We start from the raw sequence: 22,106 nt of genomic DNA on the forward strand, positions 1-22,106 counted from the left end.
GCAGCGTTTTCCCTACAAATCGCTGTGGGGCGACTGTGGTGTCCTCACTGCAGGTTGCCAAGTGGCGACTAAAGCGACCAAAGGGTTTAGTTCTGATAGTCAATGTAAGCCCAATAGTTCTGAAAGTAAGTTCCCATTTTATTATTATTCCCTTCCCAGTAGGCTCAGGGTCTTGAGCATGCACACTAAGGAAAGACCCTTGGAAGACCTGCATAACTACAGAGCTGCCACAATTATATCATTTCCAATTTTTGATGATTATATGTTTATTTACACTTGCAATGTGTACTCTTCTTGCTGTTTCAGTTAGTATGAGTCTGTCCGTGTGTGAATATAACGACTGGGATGGTTGTAAAAAGGACAGATTTATTCACTTAACAAAACAAAAAAAAAGTGGGGCGGAGACATGTAGGGGTAGTGGGGCAGGAAAGGTGGGCGGTTGGGGGGTGACTCAAGAAACACTTGATGTTTTTTTTACTTTGGTCATTTATTGACCTTGTCAAAATGGTGCAGTCTTTGCAGTTTGCAGTTGTGTTCTCTGCCTGACTCTTCCCTGGTCTGTTTCTATTTCTCTCCTCTTTTTCTTTTCTTTTTTCTTCTTCCTTTGTTCCATTTTTTTTTTTTTTTTTTTTTTTTTCGGGGGGGGGGGGGGGGTATTTTTGATGTACTTGATGCCAAAAACATCCACTATTGAAAAAATGAAAGGTGACCAAAGTGACTGTGACTGTGTCAGGTTGAGCTGTATGAAGACTTTGCCCGGTCAAGAGCCAAGCAAGGTGTGGACGATGTGGTGTCAGCCATCAGTGATGACCAGAAGGAAAGCAAGAAAGCCAGCACACAGGGGGCCTCCCACATCTTCCAGGTCAGTGCTTTGTCACCTTCACCTCAGTACCTCAAGCGGATTCACACTTTTCATTGTGTTTTTTTGTGGGTTTTTTTTCCCCGGCATATATATGTGTTGGTTCTTAACATGTTTGGTAGGAGCTCAAGATCAGTACACATTGGAAGCAACAAGACTGCCCAGACTGATAGGTGACTGGTAGTCTTTTCTGTGTCGCATTGTTAGCAGCACAGGACAACTGTCGATATCTTAGCATCTGGCATATTGAAAACCAGTTTTCTTGTTCGTCACAGTTGTATGTTGTTTTCCTAAAATCTTGTTTGTCTTTGAGAGAAACATAACAGTTGTGCAGAGATCAAAATCAAAAGATAAATGAAAAAAAAAAGAAAACTGAATTTGAAGAATGAAGATGATAAGAAACCTTGTCAGAAAATGGTCTGGATTCTAAAAGTAAATGATCAGTGTTCCTTTGAGCAGGCGTTGCTGTACCTGAGGAAGGTTTGTAACCACCCTGCGCTGGTGCTGACCAGTTCACATCCCAAGCATAGTGAGATCATGAACCGACTGAACCAGCAACGAACCTCCCTGCACGAGCTTCAGCATGCCCCCAAGCTGACCGCCCTGAGGTAGGTGGTGCATTGGAATGGTATATGTGCTCAGTACATTGTCATGTTGCTGTTAAGCTGAACGACATTACCAGGAAAATGAAATAGGGACCATGCATTTATAATCATTTTATCCATATTATTCATGATAAAAGCTTCATGCTCCTTACATACTGTTTCTTCTTCTTCTTCGTTCGTGGGCTGCAACTCATACGTTCAATTGTATGTACAGGAGTGGGCTTTTACCTGCATGACTGTTTTTATCCTGCCATGTAGGCAGCCATACTCCATTTTCGGGGGTACATTCAGTTTAACCCTTTCGCTGCCAGGAAAATAAGATTCAAGTGAAATCTATTTGCCAGGGTTTTTTCACAAAAAACGGGTATAAATTTTCAAAAAATTCTGTGCTCTTTGTTAATGGAGAAAGACCCATAAAAGTATATATTTTCTGAAAGGGAAATGAATAAAGAATACAAAACACATGATGCTTTCCCATTTTATGCATTTTAAGTGACATGCTGTTGTTTTGAAATCAGTGTTTTGTTTTTTGTCACATTTTCAACTTGTTCATTACAAACATTAGTCTGGTAATTTGCACAAAAATATCATTTTCTGGACAAATGGATATCTGCACACACAAAATCATACTAGAACAACCACAATATAAAAAAAACTGAAAAAGAAATAGATGCATTGTGACTTCTGCAAGTGATAATATGGATGTGAGGCCACGCCCCCTCAGTCTCCACCCCCCTCCTCTTCACCCCTCTCACACCGTCACTTCATCAGACCGCGTTGGCTGAGTGCCAAGAAAATAGCTCATACGGTGCCCTGCTAAAAATTCGTCTGCTAGAGTTGAACAGCCTGCATCACTCACTGATAATTGTATCTTGGCCACTCTCTTGATTGCTCCCTTTATTTTCTATCAAATCGTCCTATAAATGTTCACCACTGTCTTCTCCTTCGAATTTATGCTCCAATTCTTTCTGAGCATTAGCTAAAGAAAGTAATCTTGGTTGATTTAGTTCGCCACGAGCGCATGTCTTGAGCACGGAGTCAGTCCGACATTCTGTTGAGCGAGCGAGGAGAGGAGCCAGGCAAAGACTGCGGCCAGTAACCCAACCAAAACGTTCAAATAAAGGACTGCCTTATGACGCAGATGGTGTTTCTAGCTATGAATAGAATCCAGAAAGATTCCCCAAGCTAAAGCTACCAGCATTTTTGTCAACGAACTGAATGCAAAGCAGGGAAAAGTCAGAATATTTCGATGACGAGTTATCTCGTCATGCAGGCAGCGAAGCATACATGCTTGCCATGACGAGTTATCTCGTCATGCAGGCAGCCTAGGGGTTAAATTTAGTTCGAGGTAATACACACATGAGACAAAAAGTTATGAACAGCTTGACCAAGGCTGTTGGTCTTGAATTTATTTTTAACCCCTTCATTGCTGGTACGTTTTGCTATGGCCTGTGCTGAGAAAATTTTCAGAAAAACAAGAAAAACACGCCATTGATTTTAATTTGCTTATATTTCAAAAAGTACTGAAGATAAGTGCATGAACGTATATATCAAATGAAAGGAAAATGAACCAAGATTTTGTTTTTAATACTCACATGTTCAAATAATGAGTCACTCTGACAGAAAATTTCCATAAAATGCATTAATATAAAAAAAAATTGTGACTGTCATTCCATCATGTAGGTGCTACAATATCAACCAGGTTATCAACCAGTCTTTCTTGTGACTGTTGTGATCAACCACACACACTGTCAAGGCTGAGCAACAGTATCCAGGTGCATAAGACTCCAACACAGTCCACACAAAGAACGAAAAGGGAGGATCTATTGCCAATAAAAACGCTGTGTGAGGTACTTGCAGAAACAGTCTTCAAGACACAGTGTTGGTTTGCTGGGGCAATCTCTGATTTCAGTTTTATAAACATCTCCTCCCCCACCTTCCCCCACTCTCTCTCTCTCACACACACACAAAACAACAACAATAACAACAACAACAAACCAATGCACACTCGGGAATGAACGCACAGAAAGCTCTAGGCGAGTGACACATGCTGTCATCAACAGTGAGCCAGCCAGCAAGCCACGCCCCCTTTGGTTGTGATGGTCACACACAGTACCCACGTGATTGATTCTCTCTCACTCACACACACTGATCAGTGACTGACGAAGCTACTTATCACAGCTAACACATTCAAAACACACACAATGCAGTCATATTCATTGTTACAACAAACAACAAACAGAAAGCAAATAATAAACTGACAAACCTCGTAAACACCCACCTGCATCTTGAATCAGCTGAGCTTGTCTGTCTTCAGTTTCGTCAAGCAACTCCACCTCCCACCCCCCTCCACTGTCAAAATCAGCATCTTCGGCATCAACTTGACGCAGTACTGTCTCATTCAGTCCACAATCTTCATCTCTACTGTTAGCATCGCGAAAGAATTCTTTCAATACAAGTGCAAGTGTTGGGGTTTGTCTGCGTTCAGCCATGGCTTTGCAAACACAACTTGAGCTTCGTACAAACTTGCAAAACTTTCGCCATAAATATGACAGTCCAATGAATAATTTTATCTTGTGGAACTCGGGAGATAAAGAGCTCTCAGGGGAGCTAATTTAATGGTTAGCAGACTGTATTTTCTGTAATGTGGGACTCGAAACATAGAACGTTAAACCTGACGTATGGCGCACGTCAGAACAGCATTGGTGAGCGACATTTCATGACGTACGCCATACGTCAACAGCGCAGTCAAGAGGTTAAGGGGTTAACCATTATTGAAAAGGAGGAAAAAGCTATGTATGAAGTGTAAAAATAATGTACTGTGTACAGTTACATTCTCCTCGCATCATCATAAAGTCCACGTTATTGCACCCACAGAGACGTGAATGAAGTGAGGTGTGTTGCAGACAGCTGTTGCTGGACTGTGGCATTGGTGTGAGCAGCTGCAGCGAGGCAGCCTGTCCGGGCACCAGCACCAGTACGGAGCCTGCTGTGGACACTGACATCCCCGTGGTAGGGCAGCACCGAGTCCTGCTCTTCTGCCAACTCAAAGGCATGCTGGACATTGTGGAGAAGGACCTGCTCAAGTGAGTGAGCTACGCTGAAACACTCCTGCCACATGACATAAGTGGTAAATGGTCCAACAGAAGTGGCAGGTTTGGAGTTCCATGCACAAGAACATCTTGTTAGATGAATTCATTCGTTCATTCCCACAGCCAGTCATGCATTCAATCAAAACATGCAACAGTCTGACTCATAGTACTGTGACATTGTACCTCCCTCCCTCAACCCTCTGAACTCCACCAACAGGCGAGTGCCTGAGTGCAGATATTTTGTGTGCATGTGATAGTGTGTGGCTGAGAACACTAATGTGTGTATGTAGGTGTTGGTTGGTGGTGGCGGGGATGTGGGTTGGGGGAAGTGGGATTAGGGGCAGTGTGTGCATGAGCAAGTGTTAAAGTTTCATACTGAATGTGTACATGAGTGGGGTTTTTTTCCTAATGGATTACATGTATTCAGTATTGTAATATTATCTGTTGTATTTATTGGCATGATTTATGTTGTAAGCATATGTACGCATGCACTCGTGTGTGTACATTTTACTGATTTGTGTGGATTTATTTGCTAGATGTTTTTATTTGTGCTTGCTGATGTGCAATACTTTTATATTTTAACTTGTGTATGTGTGTGCGTGTTTGTTTGTGTGGGTGTGTGACTTGTTTTATTGAGTCTATCAACAGCTATTGTGAACTTTGATTTTTGTTTGACTAGTTTTTATCTTTTTTTATGGTGTGCATGAACATATTTTGTTTGTGTTTATAACGAGCCTGTTATGCTCATGTACAAAATATTTTGGTCTAATCAAAAAGAAAATCGTCTTTGGAAGGTTGCCAGTTGCGTAAATTGTGCATAATTCATGTTTTAAAACCGTAAATGGCGTCTCATTCTTGTTGGATGGGATTCTGTGTGTGTGTGCATGTGTGTGCTCTTATGTTTGTGAGTGTTTTATATGTATGTGTGTGCAGATACTTGAATGTACACACACAGGTGTGTGTGTCGTCTTCAGTTTAACGTCTTTCCACTTGAAGTGATATTAGAGGTGTGTGTGTGTGTGTGTGTGTGTGTGTGTGTGTGTGTGTACTTTTATGCATGTGTTGTGGAAATAATGAAATGTGGATGATATGGATGGTAATTCAACTCTTTCCTTGCTGTGTATGTGTGCAGAACTCACATGCCCAGTGTCACCTACCTACGTCTGGATGGAAGTGTACCGGCAGGGTCACGTCATGACATTGTACACAGGTGATTGACACTTTTCTCATACATGATACATAGAAAACTTTTTTTATGAACTGAACTTTTTTAAACAAAATTTACACAAGAAACATGTGATTTTGATGGAGAAAAACAAAAATGTAATTTTAATCTGTGACATTGAATTCATAGTTTTTATTTTTACCAGTTTGTATTGCAGAGCATAAACTGAACTGGCTACGTTTGTTGAGGAATTTTTGTTCTCACAGTGCTTTTCATGTGACTGAAGATAGCAGGTTAGACTTTGTAAATGGGGAGAAGTGTTGCTGTCCACAAACCACAAGACTTTTTGTTATCCATAAAAAAACACAAGACTGCCAATGAATTAATGGCAGGATAAGCCTTGTTGCTGTCAACATGACTTGCCTAAAAGTTGATGTCTTCATGTTCCTGTGGTGGTTACAGATTCAACAGTGATCCATCCATTGACATGCTGCTGTTGACCACCCATGTGGGGGGCATGGGGCTGAACCTGACAGGGGCGGACACTGTCATCTTCGTGGAGCATGACTGGAACCCCATGAAAGACCTGCAGGTGAGGGTCTTGGGACCACTGGAGGGATGTGTTGTAGTTTAGGTTCGTTTACTGTGCCACCACTGACAAAGGGAGTAGGGGGGTGCTTTAATGGCAAGGTAAAAACAGTCTCATGTAGGTGTAAATGTAGGAGGTGCAGCAAACGAATGCAGGAGAATTTGCAGTTTGTTCATTGTTGGCCTGTAGTTTTTACTTTAATCTGAAACTCTTATAGTTAACCAGGTAGTTGAGGCTTGTTTCTTAACATTCTGGACATTGTTTTAAGTTATGTTAACCAGTTGAGTGCATATAAGACGTCAGCTGACATCCTAAGAAAAGTGTTGCCATAGTGCCTATAAGACGTCCACTGACATCATGCATATGTTCTGATTTTTCCTTCATTGGAGTTTGGTTCAGTTCACATAAACAGACTCTGAACAGTTAGTTTGATGTGTCTGGAAAGAGGGCGCTAGTCAGGGATACACAAGGGAGGTGACCTACTTCGGGAGGTTATCAACGGTAGCTACTTTAGTTTTCTCCACATAGGCGGGGAGTAGTTTGCACAGGACAGGAATCAGACCCCTGCTGGAGTCTGCACTAGTGGGTCACTGTAAGTATGTTACTTAAATGTAATTTTAGGAAGAAAATTTCCTTTTAAATGAACATAATCAGGTAGAAGACACCTTTCTACTTGATAATAATTTGCTAAATGACCATGTGATATGCGCATGGAAAAGGGGGTTGCATCATGTGCAAAAAAAAGCCATTGAAAACTGTGTCCAGTAAAGCAAATAGTCACAGTCAGCAGATCTACACAATTCTGAAAACTCTGCTTGTGATTATGGACAGCTTTCACTATGGAGAAGGATCTCTCTTGTCTGATGATTGATTTGAAAACGAAGGTGATTGACAATGACAGTGATGAAACCGACAGCCCATTTGATGGTAATTCAGTCCATCCATCTAATCAGATAGTGTTTTTGAACAAGTGGCTATGACTGACAGAATATGTGCAGCGAGCGTTGGAAGAAGGGGAGGAGAGGGAGAAGAGTGATGTAAGACGATAGGTTGAATGCCAGCCAGAAGTCAGCAAGGGGGCGTGGCTTTTGGGAACGAGTGTTCTCACATTTCAGTGCAGACTGTAGGAAATCGACAACCACCAGTGCTCCACGATTTTCACGAAATGCAGGGTTGAACCTGCACTGGATGTGAAACACATGCTTTTTGTTTTGAAGGCTTTTTTTTTTCATTGAATCAGATGGATGACTTGTTTGAAGAGGTGGCAAGCTGGATGCGCAGCAGACACTTTAATCGGCCCACGTGCAACTTGAAAGGAGTGAATGTCATCAAAGAACTTCACCCTCTCACTTGCAAATGCTCTTTGCTGTCAAAAAGCTTGCCAGCTCAGTTTCTGAGACGGTAATTGACCTTTTATGTTGACTTTACCCACCTTTTGTCATTGTTGGACAGTGATTTACTTACGTCTGCACAAGCTGTGATTTGTTTTTATAAACTCAGCCTGTTTTTATTAACTAAAGCCTGTTTTAATTTCTTCTACAGGTATAATCTGACAATAGGCATGCTATTTCTAGCTGTGTTTTGTTTCTTTTCTTTATGGATGTCATTATGTAGAGGTGGGACTTTTGTTGCACGAAAATTATCTTGACTTCACATGCTTGAACCTACAATCAACCTAATTGGGAAAAAAGCTCAGAAGCAGAATCTGAACTAATTTTCCTTCACAAAAACGTTTACTTTCTTTCTGTATTGCCCATAGCTTTTGTGCTTTTTTTGTTTTTTGTTTTTGTTTTTGATTTATTACCCTCTGAATCCTCAAAATTCTCTTGCAAGGGGAGAGCACTTTTTAAAAATTTTTTTTTTTTTAATTTTACAAAATTCTCTGGCACTGAACTGGTTAGGTATGCCTCTTGCAGATTGATTGCAGACTGCTGTTGCAACAAGTGATAGCTGAGGGTGAGGTGAGGTGAACTGGTTCTGAATCAGAACGAAGGAAATGTGCAAAGCCCACAAAAATAACACTTATGGAGTGTCAGTATTGAACTCACAGTGCCTTGCATAAGTGCTGCTGTCTGCTCATGAGTTCTAAGTTGAAGGTCCATCACCTTTGTCCAGTATGAAAAGAAGTTAACTGCCAGAGGGTTGAACAAAGAAAGCAGAAAGCAAGTTCCTGTTTCATCATTATTTATTGTTTCACAGGCCATGGACCGTGCCCACAGGATAGGCCAGAAGAAAGTGGTGAATGTCTATCGCCTCATCACTCGTGGCACACTGGAAGACAAAATCATGGGGTGAGTATCAACTGTGATGTTTCAGTACTGACAACATGGTGTATTTGAAGAGAGATCTCATGAAGTATCTATGATATTAAAAGTATTTTCAGAATGAGAAATCATGTATACTGCTAGTTTGGCCTCATGTACCTCTGTGTCAAACTGATGCAGGCTACAGCTAGTGTGTCTCCTCTAGCCAAATAGTGTGGACAATACAGCGCTAAGACACCCATAGATAATGCTCTGCCTCATTCAGCAGTTTTGACAAGTGGTATGTATTGAAAATAATAAATGTGCTAAGAATTCAGATCTCTGTAATGCAGCCTCCCCCTCTCCCCCCTTGAGCTCCTGTTGTGTTTGATACAGAGTTGTAATCACGTGTTTTTAGATGGCAGATGTAAAGAGCAAGCCCAGACTTGAGTTAATGTATTCCACAGCGTAAGACTCTTAAGTAAGAGTGTATTGTGTGTTTGTTGATTATTTGCACAGACTGCAGAAATTCAAGATGAACATCGCCAACACAGTGATTGGTCAGGACAACTCCTGCCTGCAGACGATGAGCACCGACCAGCTTCTGGACCTCTTCACACTGGACGAGCAAGGCAAAGGTGTGGCCGGAGCACCAGTCCAAACAGACCCCAAGTCCTCAGCAGGACGATCCAATGTGCAGGCTATACTGGAGAGTTTGGGAGAACTGTGGGATGAAAACCTGTACGAGTCGGAGTACAGCATGACAAACTTTCTGAAATCTTTATCGTAGCTGTCAAGTTGTGACTTGTGCAGTGTCAACGGCTGATGGCAGTGTAAATGTTTGGAATGAATGATGAAATGAGACTGATGTTGAAAAGTGGCAAAGTCATCTTGGAGAGAGTGTCTGGGTGCTTGCTATTTGCGGACATGATATCCAACAGGATGCAAATAATCACGTCTTTCAAAACTTTCTGAGGGTGTTGAGCAAGACCAGCTGGTTACAGACAAAACTACTCTTCTTTCCTTTGCAGAACTGATAAATATTGGTCTTTTTGACTGCAGTTGGAAACCTCAGTATGAACTTGCGGCAACTCACTGGCAAACGCACACTGCCTTTCAGTTTGGCACTATTTCATACTTGTGTTTGAGAGTGCGTAAATTCTTGTAAAAAGAAAAATGGAGAGCAGGGGTAGTATGACAGCAATGAAAACTGTCATAAACTGAAGGTGTAAAACCAACATGGTCACAAGAGCTGCCCCCAGCAAAACTTTGGTGAGGTCTGGGCAGAGCTAGCGGACAGTTTTTGTGGGAAAAACTTATGTTAACTTTGTTTCAGAAACAAATGAATGTTAACTTTGTGTTAGAGTGAGTGTTGGTTTCTTTTCATGATGTACATGAGGGTGTGGATTGTACTTGTAATTCCAGTGTAAAGCCTTGTTCTCTTCGTCGTCGTCGTCGTCAACTGTTGGAGGAAAAGGTCTCAGCTTTGGAGAACAGCACAACACATCTGGTGCTTCCTTGGTTATCTGCCTATTCTTTTTGCAGTGTGTCCTGGTGCTATTTTTGTTTTTATTATGTGTGCTCTGATATTGGGTTTCTTTCATTCTCATCAGTCTTTTGTAGTAAAAACAACATAAATTGTCCAAAATGACAACTGAGGTAGCGGGTGAAGGGATTGAGAAACGGGCTGTTTTTATTTACATGCATCATCATGTACTTGAATCCTTGGTCTGGAAACCAGCCAATGAGATAGCTTTGCTTCAGACTTCACTGCTAATGGTATGGTGATCACTTTCTGAATTTCATTTCTGTCAGTGGTATCCTGTGTGTGTGACCATCCATGCCTTCTGATTATGTTGAGTCATACAGTGATGTGCATCAAGTGGACCCTAAAGATTGTTTTTTGGGGGAAGCTTGTGAACAGATCTCTTTCAAGTCACCTTTATTATTTGGTGTGATTATATTTTTCTTGTTTTTGGATCAAACTTTTTCCCCCTAGCCCAACATGTTTAAAAAAAACAACTCATCAATCTTTTCAATGAAATACAAGTGGTTGATATATTGATGCCAAAATTGTCACTCAGTCACCGTATATATAGCAAGATAGGACAAAACACATTTTTTGTAAAAAAGCAGTTGTAGAGGAAAACAAATGTGTAAAAAAAAAAACAACAAAGAAGCAAAAAAAAAAAAAAAAAAAGAAAATGTAATTTAAGAAGAATTAGGGTCAGGGTTGTTGGGAATAAGGTAACACTTCAATGGCAGCAAATGGATGTCCTTTGAATCTTCTGAAAAGAAGAGAGCCACATGTCATACCTGACATGACTCAGGGTGGTGTTGGGGGATTGTCTCCTGAAAGAGATTGGTCAAATTCTCAGTGGTGACAGTGACTTTCCTCAGTAGCGTTTGCTTGAATATAAACATCTGAAGCTTTGTGATGGTTTCCACTTTGACAGAACCTGCAGTAATTTGATGAAGTTACTCTGTGAAGTCTGTCTCAATAGTACCTGGATATGAGAAAATCTGGTTTCTATGAGCATTTTCCCCCCATCACCTATTTTCAGTTTTTGTTTTAATCTTTCTGACATGCGTTCACTCGATGAATTTCTGGACACTAGAAAATCTGTACCTTGGCCCAGTAACATTTTGTGTGTTCATTAATGGTAACAAGCAAGTTTCCTGACCTACCTCCAGTGGCAGCCATGTGTATATTGGATACTTTGCATGTTTGGACTAATTTGTACAGTGTATTCCAATGTCATGGTGGTATTTGTGCACTGAGTGGGTTTCTGTGACAGTGTGTATGTGCACATGACTATTGTCTGTGTCAGTGCTTTTTTTGCTTTGCTTTGTGAGAAGTCAATTTGAACATTTGAATTTTCATCTGTGTTTTTGTTGGGTTGTTTTTTTGTTGTCGAGAATACAATTGAACATGAACATTTGCTTGGTCTCATTGTTATTGTTGATACATGGAAACTTGTTGCGGGACAACAGATAGTCTTCTTGTCATGTCTTGCATTTACACATCATTTGTGCAAACATGACACTGTTTTCAGACTAATTTCCCCATGGTTACTATCAGTCAAAGTGACATAACTCTTAAATAAAAAAAGCAAGGCCCATCTTGCTTGTAAAGTATCTTTCTTCAACCTGATTATTACTTGATCAGTAGCATGACTTAATGAAAACTGAGTGATCAAACTTGCCAGAGAAGTTTCAGTACAGAAAGTATCTTTATTCAAGTTGATTATCACATGAGGGATAGTGTGACTCAACGGTGAAACCATAACCGTGGCCAAACTTGCCAGAGAAGTTTCAGTCTAGAAAGTATCTGTATTCAAGCTGATTATGATCATTACTTGATGGATAACTTGACATAATGAAGAAACCATAACTGATCAAACTTACCAGAGAAGATTCAGTCAAAGCCTTAGTCAAGAGAACGTCAGTTTTAAAAACGCACTGTTGTATGCTTGTTTGTCTAACATACCGATAGTTGTTGGGATTAAAATCAAATAAACCACCACCACTACTAAGTAGTTAGGACTACAATGTTATCAAGTACCAAAATATGAAATTATACAGTATGCATGATAGTGTAACAAAAAAAGTTTCACACTAATAATAAAGTAATCATAATCAAAATGCGATTTCAGTCTTTCTTTCCAAACAAAGGACCAGAAACGAAGAAGGCTAGAAGTGTACTCATGTTTATTGTTACAAAGCTACACTTGTCCATCACAGAATGAAGTATGTATAAAGTACTGCAGCCACACCAGATGATATGCCCCAGCTGGATTCCATGCTACAGAGTTCGCCACATATCAGGAAGCATTGAATTCATCCCCGTGTCCGAGTTCTGATACATAACAGCTATACACTTTCATTTTTCATGTAACAATCATCACAAACAGCTATACACCCCCGTCAGATAATCCTCGCATCATTTCCACATGTATTACAGAACCTTATGGGGACACGCAATGTCAGGAGTTCCCCTGATGCCAATTTTCATAGCAGTCCATCAGACTTAGTTGTTTCTTAGAATACACTGGTGAGACAGCTGACAGGAAGCAAGTAACATCTTACATCAGAGAATTCATGTCCTCCTGCAATATACACAGAAGATGAAATAATTTTGAATGTTGCTTCACTGCAGTGAAAACAAACATCATGTAATGAGTACGATCAATTAAGCCTTTCTTACTGGCATCTCTGCTGAATTAGATTCCATTCTATTTAATCCACTCCCAACCCCTGGTGTTTCCTTCATAAACAAAAAACAAAACAAAACAAAACAAAACAACAAAAAAACCAGAATAAACAATAAGGCATAAGTGTATTGATGGGAAAAAAAAAAGATGGAAACTCATCATTTAAAAGTAAAATAATAAAACAAGAGGCAAAGCCTTCAAGACTCACTTGTGCTTCACGCTTTATCCTGTAAAGGAATCTTTAGGAGGAGAAAAAAAAAGAGATTTTAAAAATGGTTGAAAAGTGCTCTGTATTAAATATGATGGATAAGCTTGGGAGAAGAAAAAAAAAGAAAAAAAAAAAAGTTTAAGATGAGAAAGATCAGTTTAAAGCAAATGAAGTCCCCTAGCATTAATTACAGAGTAATTACCTTTTTTTTTTACTATCTGCACCAAAATGTTTGCAAAATAAATAAAACTTCATGCTTAGCAAAAGAAGTTCCTGTTTGAACAAAAATGATAATGACTGCTCTTGTTGTTGTGTCAGAATATCAGATCAAAGTGCCAAGTTTAGAGAATACAAAAAATATAACAGTAAATGCAGTTTGCATATAATTAGGCTTCTTCTTCTTTTTTTGTGCCCATCCCAGAGGTGCAATATTGTTTTAAACAAGATGATTGGAAAGAACTGAATTTTTCCTATTTTTATGCCTAATTTGGTGTCAACTGACAAAGTATTTGCAGAGAAAATGTTAAAGTTTACCACAGACACACACACACACAGACACACACACACAACTGAACACCAGGTTAAAACATAGACTCACTTTGTTTACACAAGTGAGTCAATAACATAATTATATTAAAAAAAAAAATAAAATAAAAAAAAAGAAGAAGAATATGGACAATCAATAAGGCATGACAACAGATAGTGATAAAACAAGAGGGGTCTTCCCCGTCTGCACACATCAGTAAAGTCGGAAGTCACAAGTCATATTCTGAATATATGTACACCTGTACCCGGAAAAACCATTTCACCTACTGACCCACCAAACTGCCACACCAAGTCACACTGATTGGATAGAGAACAGAACACATTATGTATCATGTAAGATGAAATATCAAATCACTTTTACCAAGTATTCATGACAATAGCTGCCAACCATTTCTGATATGTTAAAATCCCCTTTAAAATTAAAAATAATTTTTAGACAGAAATCCATGGTGTTTTTTTTTTTTAAAAAAGCCAGCTGCTTAAAACTTATTCCTAGAAAGGATTTCTGTCCATAACAATTGCTTGGGTTTTCAAAAGCATGGCCTGTCTTCCAACGTTTCAAGATGGCCTTGTCAGCATTACTCAGGACCATGGTGATAAGAGCGTCAGTCTTCAACCAGTGAAGCTGTCAGTATGTGAAATCCACCTGATTCTGTCAGAGGAAAGAAGTCAGTCCTGGGTGTCAATACTGAATGGCAGCTGTACAAAATACTGACTGAAGCAGCATGGCAGGAACACAGTACCTTAAAAACCCAGGACTGTCAATTATTGCTTCACTTTGCCAGCAAATGCTAGTACATCATTACTCAAAAATCTTCAGAATATGTACTGGAATAATTCTGAACCCACTCCCCCATGACAACATACCAGGTAACAGTTGGCAGCTATGCATGAGGGGAGTGTTAAAAAAACATGGAGGTATATAAGTAACTCTGCAGTTGAAACATGTATGTTAGTAACTCTTCTGTCCACCTTACATGGTGAAAGGAAAAGATTTTAACTTCCAAGTTACACTGATTTTGACTGGTATGCAGCACAAATCCGATATGATACCAATGACCGTGGAAAGTCTTCCATCACACCATAAGATACATATATATATATATATATATATATCCGACAATTTATTCTAAAACAAACTATGCTTGTCTATGTCTTTATGCTCAGTCGGTGTCCATCTCTGCATCTTGTTTCATATGTGCTACTCAAGATCTGCCAAAATGGATCCAAAATACACCACAGATACAGCAAACCAAAGACCACAAACTGTTTAGAGTGAAGGGTCCAACTAAAATGATGTGAAACCCTGAATGGTGGATTCCATCAATCACTAACAATGCCATATGCCTCTGCAAAGCCAAAAATACATGTCACAAGCCATCTACCAATTTCTATCAATTCTGGAAAAAAATGCAAATGCATATCAAATCAACAAACTACATTTATACAAGATCAGTTTGTCACTTAATGTAATTTGTATGTGTGTGCAACTGTGCACAAATTGTTTCTGGTTATGCAAAAAGCACTGTTTTACTATTTCCATTGCAAATATAAAGAAATGCAATGAAGTATTTAAACGAGAGAGAGAAAAAAAAAAATCATCCCAAATCAAGCCACCATTCTGATTTTCTCTAATCTTTTTATGACAGGATATATGTGACATCATGTGACAATCAATCCATTCATAAACGGGTATGGAATCTCAGTTCACAACCCCTCAATAATATTAATTTAAAAGACTTTTAATACAAATTCTTGCATTGCCCCTTCCATCATTTCATGTATCTATCATACCAATCTCAGGATGTTTCTGTTTACTTCAAATCATCTTTTTTGACAAGCAGGAGTGGGAGATATTTTCTTGTGCTTTTTATGTTCCCACACATTTTCTGCATAAATTTTTCAAGTCTGAAATCAAAACCAAACAAAACTGAATCCACAACAACAACAAAGTACTGCCATGTAATGTGGAGTATGTGACATGGACCGAAAGCAAAGTGAATGAACTTCCACTCTGGCAGATAATGAGCAGCAACAATGACCCCACTTCTTCTGAACTACCGTCTACATCTGACAAGATTTTTCTCCTTGTTTTGGTTATTTAATGTCAGAGAACATGAGAAAGAAAAAACAAAAGAAAGTTGGAGCTGTCTTAAAAGGAGGCTAATCTGAAACAACATAACAACTGAAAATCAAACATGTATCAATATATTATTTAACACATTTAAATATAAAAAGATCAACAATTACACTTATATGAACCAAGTAATAAAGTATGAAATTAAACATTAAAGAAATGAAACATTTATTTCTTCAAGCAAATCCACAGATCTTTTTTTTTTTCAAGCATGGCTATCTTCTTGTGATGGTATGCTCCATACTTAATGTTTAATCTATCCATTATTAAGATAAATGATTCATCATTATGACATGCAACAAACACTGCCACAGGAGCAACCGCAAGAACCAAAAGTACACCACAAAAACAAAATGTACTGTGAGACGTGACCACTGAGAAAGAAAGAAACAAATAGGAAGTCCAACATATGATCTCTCACAATAAAAATAATGTTTAACACCATCTTTTTGGCTCTTAGTCTTAGCAAACTCCTCTTTTACAACAGTAGGAACTTTTGCAGCTGTTTATTTTTTGCACTTGTTTTAGTTCCCAAAAGCTCCAGGGAGGGCCTTTGCGCTGTTAGATTTGATTTGATTTGAAAGTTTGTTTTTCTTCAAAGATGAGTGAAAGTAGAAAAAATAAAACTGGAAAAAAAGGTCAAGCTATATACTTAATCCACCTTCCAATTTTCTGATGGTATGTATGATGGTCTCAAGTCCATCAACACAAAATTATTTTTTGACAGTCATATAGTGAATCTTCCCTAGCACACTTTCAACACCGGTTGAAGCGGTTAACTGTAGGAAACAGATATTAAGGATCTGAATAATAAACTATTCATATACATTTGTGTCATACTGAACTATTGCTCTGACTACAACCGCAAAATGTATATACTTTACCATTCTAGTATCTCCACCCCAATGCTACTTGAGAAGAAAAAAGTAAACAATTCCCACAAAATCAAGTCAGTTGGCTCTATGCCCTGTCAACTAAGATTATTTCCACAAGAATATGAACACCATCAGCCATTCTGCAACCTGAATTCTATTAATGCTGCCATTCTGGTCGCACTTTAGGCCTACAAAAGCAAACTAGGATCTGACAGGAGGCCCAAGCCAAAGTTAGAGCTAACAGATGCAGTGTGAAAAAAACATATTTTGATGCTTCAACTGAAAGCTGGCTTGATTCTCTTGGAATATTTGAGCAATGTGTACACCCCCCCCCCCCCCCTACTTAAACTCTGGCAGAATATCAAGATGTTACAGAGGTGTGCCATCAGAGGCCCAGCATGTCAGCTGCTACAAGTGCACATGCTTAGGTGGGTAACTGTCAATTTTTTCCCCTTCATGTCCAGGTATGAATTAACAGCACGAGAGGAAAGACTGTTAAATCAAAAAACCCAATAGCCATGAAAGCAACTTGCAGTGAAGCAGCGCACTTCCAATTGACAGACATAGACGAAGATGCCCGACGAACTCCACATACACTTAAAACAGTGACATCACAACACATTTGCTGCGAACACATCAATTTCATTTTTTTACAGTTAAAACACCCCCAAGACACCACAAGACATAACACCACAAACACTTCTGAATTCAACATCAATTGACAAAACACAATAATAAGAAACAAACAAACAACATCACCCTTCCCCATCAGTCTCTGCCTTCCCTGTGAGACTTTTTGGCAATGCAATACGCCAACTCTGAACGAACACAAATATATATGCACAAAGATCCTATCTTTTTTTCAGAAGTTGATCAGCTGGCCTTAAGAGGGAGAGAATCTTGAATAAATAACAATGATAAAAAGGACTCAATAAATATCTTTTTAAAAATTAACAAGAGAGAGAGAGAGAGAGAGAGAGAGAGAGAGAGAGAGAAAGCTTGGCGTTTCTGTTCCAACCAATCAGGGTCTAGCCTCATAAGAAAGGGTTGTAAGCGTTGTTTTGAGGTTGTAGAGGTTGCTGGGGGCTGTTGAGAGGCATCAGTGGGGCGGGCAGCAGACCAGACTGGGCAGGCTGAGAGAAGCCAGGTGTGACAGGGCTCATCTGGGCCATGGCCACACGGCTGTTGCTTCCATCTTGAAACGGGTTGCTGGATCCTGGCGCTGTCATGGCAAATGGATTGTTGCCTAAAACACCCACAGACAAAAAAAACAATGATTGGTGGAAATGTTCTTTTCAGGATCAGACCTATTTTCTATTTCATGATGTGACATGATAAACTCGTATTATGAACTCAGCCATGGCTCTGACACAAAACTTCCAAGGCAATTTTCAAAGTTTTTCTAACACTGTCAGAAGCTCAGCAATAATTGACATTTATTTTCAAATATTTTTCACAAACATCCACAGCTATTGTGGCTGAAAGCACCCACTGACCTGATTAATAAGTGAAAAGTGTACAAGAGTTGTGGTAATTATAAAGCAATCAAATATGAATTAAAAACAAAAACTTCATGCAGGTAAGAAAAATAAACAAATAGAAAAGCATTACTGCATGAGTTTATGAGTATGTTCATGTTTGAGTGCTAGCATGTTTTAGTGTCATCAACCAAAGCTTTTACGTAAATATGATCTTCATCAACACGGGCTGGAATAAAACAGGAAGTGCATACCACACTTAATCATATATGTATGTATATAATGCGCGATACTTTTTAACAAGATTGGTAATGCCTGAGAGAATGACTAAAAAATCCACAATCAAACAGCTTCTGTTGCAACAAAATCCAACCACCAGACAATGGCGCAGGTGCAATGTGCACTTAAGGGTTACAGCAAGCTGACAAAATGGAGATTATACCAAAAGCCTTCACCCACAACACTGTCTGCTCCCAACGGCATAAACTAGCAGCAAGAGGTTCACTATGTTATACTGTTATTCTAAAACATAAAATTCACCAATACCAAAAACAAAAAACTTTTTTTTTTTTTTAATCCATCACCATTGTTCACAGTTGTGTCAAAAGTATTGTTCTATTCCATTCTGTAAAAATGCGTAGTTGCAGTGAAGTATAAGTTATGCAGTTCCTGTGTTATGCATTCTCATTCAGTTTGGTTTTTATGTGGTGTTCCAGTTCAGAACCATGGTACTACAACTGTTCCTGTTCACTAGTCCCACTGATCAATATGCAAGAATGACTGGGGCTGCTTGATATGAGCAAATGTGTGAATGGTTGTTGCATGTATGATTGTAAGAAGAATATCTGCATGAATGTTCAGTCTTTGTTAAACTTATTTTCATGTTCAGAATTCAGAAGAATTCAAGTGGTATAAAAAATGAATTTTTAGGGCAATGACTGATGTTATGTTAGCAATACAAATAGTGTGGAGTGCCTGAGGTTACATAAAGCACATTCACAGCAAAGAGAACCTTCAAGATCAAGACCCAAAGTAGATCCACCAGTATTTCCGGAAACTGTAAGAAACAGGAGGAGTTTGTATTATACTCCATGTTTGGTGATACATATACTTACCATGTCAAACTGATGCAAACTAGGCCTATCAGTTTGCTCTGCTTGGCCAAATTTCGCACAGCTAACAGTGAAAAGACGAGCCGTCTTGCCCGGTCCGCTCTTAGCCAATCAAACGCCTCTAAAAGCTATAAGCGCTGAATCATTCCATGGCCATCGAAAAAAATGCCCCAAGAGAACCACGGCAGAGACGCGGGGACGGATGGGCGGGCATTCGAGTCTGACATGGTAAGTATATGCATCACCAAACATGGAGTATAATACAAACTCCTCCTTTTGGTGTCATATACTGTACCATGTCAAACTGATGCAGAATTTAAAGCAAATGGAGGAGGCCAACGCCTACTGGTTTGTATGGGGAGCCCTTGTAACCGAGACGGCAGTGTTAGCCGCGACAAAGGAAATCCCCTTGGAACCGTCAGCCCTGGTCATACGGAAATCCCTGAGGTAGAAGTTGATGAAGGGATTCTCAGACCGCCAGAAGGCTGCCTCCAAGACATGCTGCAGTGGCACTGAATGCTGGAAAGCAGCCGAAGTAGCTATGGCCCGCACTTTGTGTGCTCTGGGATTAAGACAGCTGATATCCCTGTGAGCATGAGAGTAGGCTCTACGAATGACTTTGGAAACCCAGCGGGAAATGGTGCCTGCAGTGATGTCTTTCTTGTAATTCTCACTGAGGGAGATGAGAAGACGCCTCTGAGAAGAACGCCTATGGCGAGACCTATCCCAATAGTATCTGAGACACCAAACCGGGCAGAGATGCCTATCCTCATCATCTTGGGCTAGAATGTCAGACAAAGGTCTGACCCTCAGAGAGGGGGAAGGGACCTCGGGGTCTTGGTTCTTAGCCAGAAACTCTGGAAGGAAACGAAGAGTGATGGAACCATCTCTGTGGAAAGCCAGATCTTGTGGCATTCCACTAAGACCATGAATCTTGCTTCTACGACGGCCTGTGGCCAGCAACAGAAGGAAAGTGGTCTTGAGGGTGAGTAAGTCGAAAGGAATAGTCCCCAATGGCTCGAAGGACTGTTTTCAAATGAAATCCAGCACCAGGAACAAGTCCCAGAGGGCTTTTCTGGGGTTTCTAGCTTCCTTCAGAGAGGCACCCCTAGCCACCTCTCTGAGCAGGAAATCCGCTTCAAAGGCGGGACCACCTAGCTGAAATGAAATGAAATTATGGTGCTTAGAGCCTCGCCGACCACTAAGGCCATCTCAAGGCTATTGCCACGTTAATACCTACTACAAGGGTAAAATACAAACAATTAAAACGAGTCACCACTTCAAACTTTCCACTCAAAGTTTAAAACTTCCATAGTTTAAAACCTTCAAATATGATTAAAAATGTTCACTTCTTTCAAGAAGTCCATCGACGCCCACGGAGGGACATCACGAAATAAGGTCTTCAAAGAAACCGCCGTGTAATGTCTGTGTCTAACGTCATGCAGATCCCAACAGTCAAGGAACATGTGTTTCACGGTGAGAGGCTCATCACAGGGAATACATCGAGGGGCCTCTTCCCCCTTCAACAAGTAAGAATGAGTAAAAAAAAAGTGTGCCCCGCATGCAGTCTGCACAGCACAGACTCCTCCTTTCTGTTCTTCACCCCTGAAGGGTGGGTCTCTTTTAGGTCTGGACAGATCTGGAATAGCTTGTTGTCCGTCTGGGTGTTCCACTCCTCTTGCCAAAGATCCTTAACATAACTGTTCACCTGCTTCATGTCTGTGTATGGTACAAAGGATCTCAATAATTATTTCTTTACAGCGTTCTTGGCCAGCTGGTCAGCCCTTTCGTTACCACGAATGCCAACATGTCCAGGAACCCAGACCAACACAACCTCGTATCCTTTCTTCGTTACGAGAGTAAAAGCTTCGTAGAATTCCAGCAGTTTGGGATGAGTGAGATTCCTGCAGGCGATCGCCTCCAGGGCTGACCAGGAGTCGGAAAAGATCATGAATCTCTTTTGTTTCAAAGAGAGAACCACTTTTACCGCCAGAACCAGTGCGGTCAGTTCTGCAGTGTACACTGAGCTGTCAGACAGGATGTGTTCTGTTGAGGGTTGATCAGGAAAGGCTGGATAGAACGCAGATGCAGCGACTCCATCCTCTGACTTGGAACCATCAGTGAAGATTCTTTGGAAAGTGGGAAATTTGTGGCAGAGTTCTGAAAAGTAAGTTCTGTAGGCCAGTGAACTGGTGGAGTCTTTACGGTATGAGGCCAGATCGAATGAGACCTCAGGTGTTAGTCCACGGAGGGCTGTTGGGGAACTTGGAGAAGTCTGAGATGCCACCGACATCCAGATTGGCATTTTCTATGTGCGGCTGAATGCGGAGTCCAAGAGGAGGGATGCAGTTTGGGTTGTCTTTAAATTTCTTGTTGAAGGGGTTGTTGAATACAACGTCGTAAGCAGGGTTTGTAGGTTCAGAAAAGAGTTTCAAGTAATAGTTTAGGGTCAGCTTCAGTCTGCGGTTGGAAAGAAGCCATCCCCCCGCCTCTGCATACAGGCTGTGCACAGGGGTGGTGCGGAATGCACCTAAGCTGAGACGGAGCCCTTGGTGGTGTATAGGGTCCAGCAGTTTCAGGCAAGATGGTCTGGCCGAGCCGTATACTACACTTCGTAATCCAGTTTGGACCGGACCAGGGCTCTGTAGAGGTGCAAGAGAGTTCTTTTATCACCACCCCAGTCGATGTGTGCCACAACTCGGATGATGTTCAGGGCTTTTTGACAAGATATTTTCAGCTGTTTGATATGGCTGAGGAAGTTCAGCTTCTGATCAAAAACGACCCCTAAAAATTTGGCTTCCTTGACCGCCGGGATGGTGGATTTTCCCAGACGGATTTCAGGGTCCGGATAGAATTGGCGAAAGTTATGAAAATGAATACAGTCAGTTTTGGAGGACGAAAAGGTGAAACCATTCTCCTCTGCCTAACACTGAATTTTGTCCAAGCAGAGCTGAAGCCGTCGCTGGATGCTGGCATACGTGCT

The 22,106-nt window shown here is 40.4% G+C and overlaps 2 protein-coding genes across 4 annotated transcripts in view; one reads left to right on the forward strand and one right to left on the reverse strand.

Annotated features, from left to right (window-relative positions):
- Positions 1-11,490, forward strand: part of LOC143281688 (TATA-binding protein-associated factor 172-like) — a 61,545-nt gene extending 50,055 nt beyond the window's left edge. The window contains 7 exon segments of the mRNA XM_076586942.1: positions 734-862; positions 1,319-1,467; positions 4,371-4,550; positions 5,689-5,766; positions 6,184-6,313; positions 8,510-8,601; positions 9,073-11,490. Of these exon segments, the coding sequence (XP_076443057.1) occupies positions 734-862; positions 1,319-1,467; positions 4,371-4,550; positions 5,689-5,766; positions 6,184-6,313; positions 8,510-8,601; positions 9,073-9,343 (1,029 nt within the window). The 3' untranslated portion in view covers positions 9,344-11,490.
- Positions 11,491-12,245: 755 nt separating this feature from the next.
- Positions 12,246-22,106, reverse strand: part of LOC143281697 (epsin-2-like) — a 30,542-nt gene continuing 20,681 nt past the window's right edge. For 2 of the 3 annotated variants that reach the window (XM_076586964.1, XM_076586954.1), the window contains 2 exons: positions 19,024-19,068; positions 12,246-17,779 (listed from right to left, as the gene is read on the reverse strand). In XM_076586964.1, coding sequence (XP_076443079.1) covers positions 17,568-17,779; positions 19,024-19,068 — 257 coding nt within the window. In that variant the 3' untranslated portion in view covers positions 12,246-17,567. The remainder of the gene's footprint in view (positions 17,780-19,023; positions 19,069-22,106) is intronic. The other variant, XM_076586972.1, reaches the window with a different exon arrangement.

Source organism: Babylonia areolata, chromosome 1 (assembly GCF_041734735.1).
Source record: "Babylonia areolata isolate BAREFJ2019XMU chromosome 1, ASM4173473v1, whole genome shotgun sequence".
NCBI classification, from domain to species: Eukaryota; Metazoa; Mollusca; class Gastropoda; order Neogastropoda; family Buccinidae; genus Babylonia; species Babylonia areolata.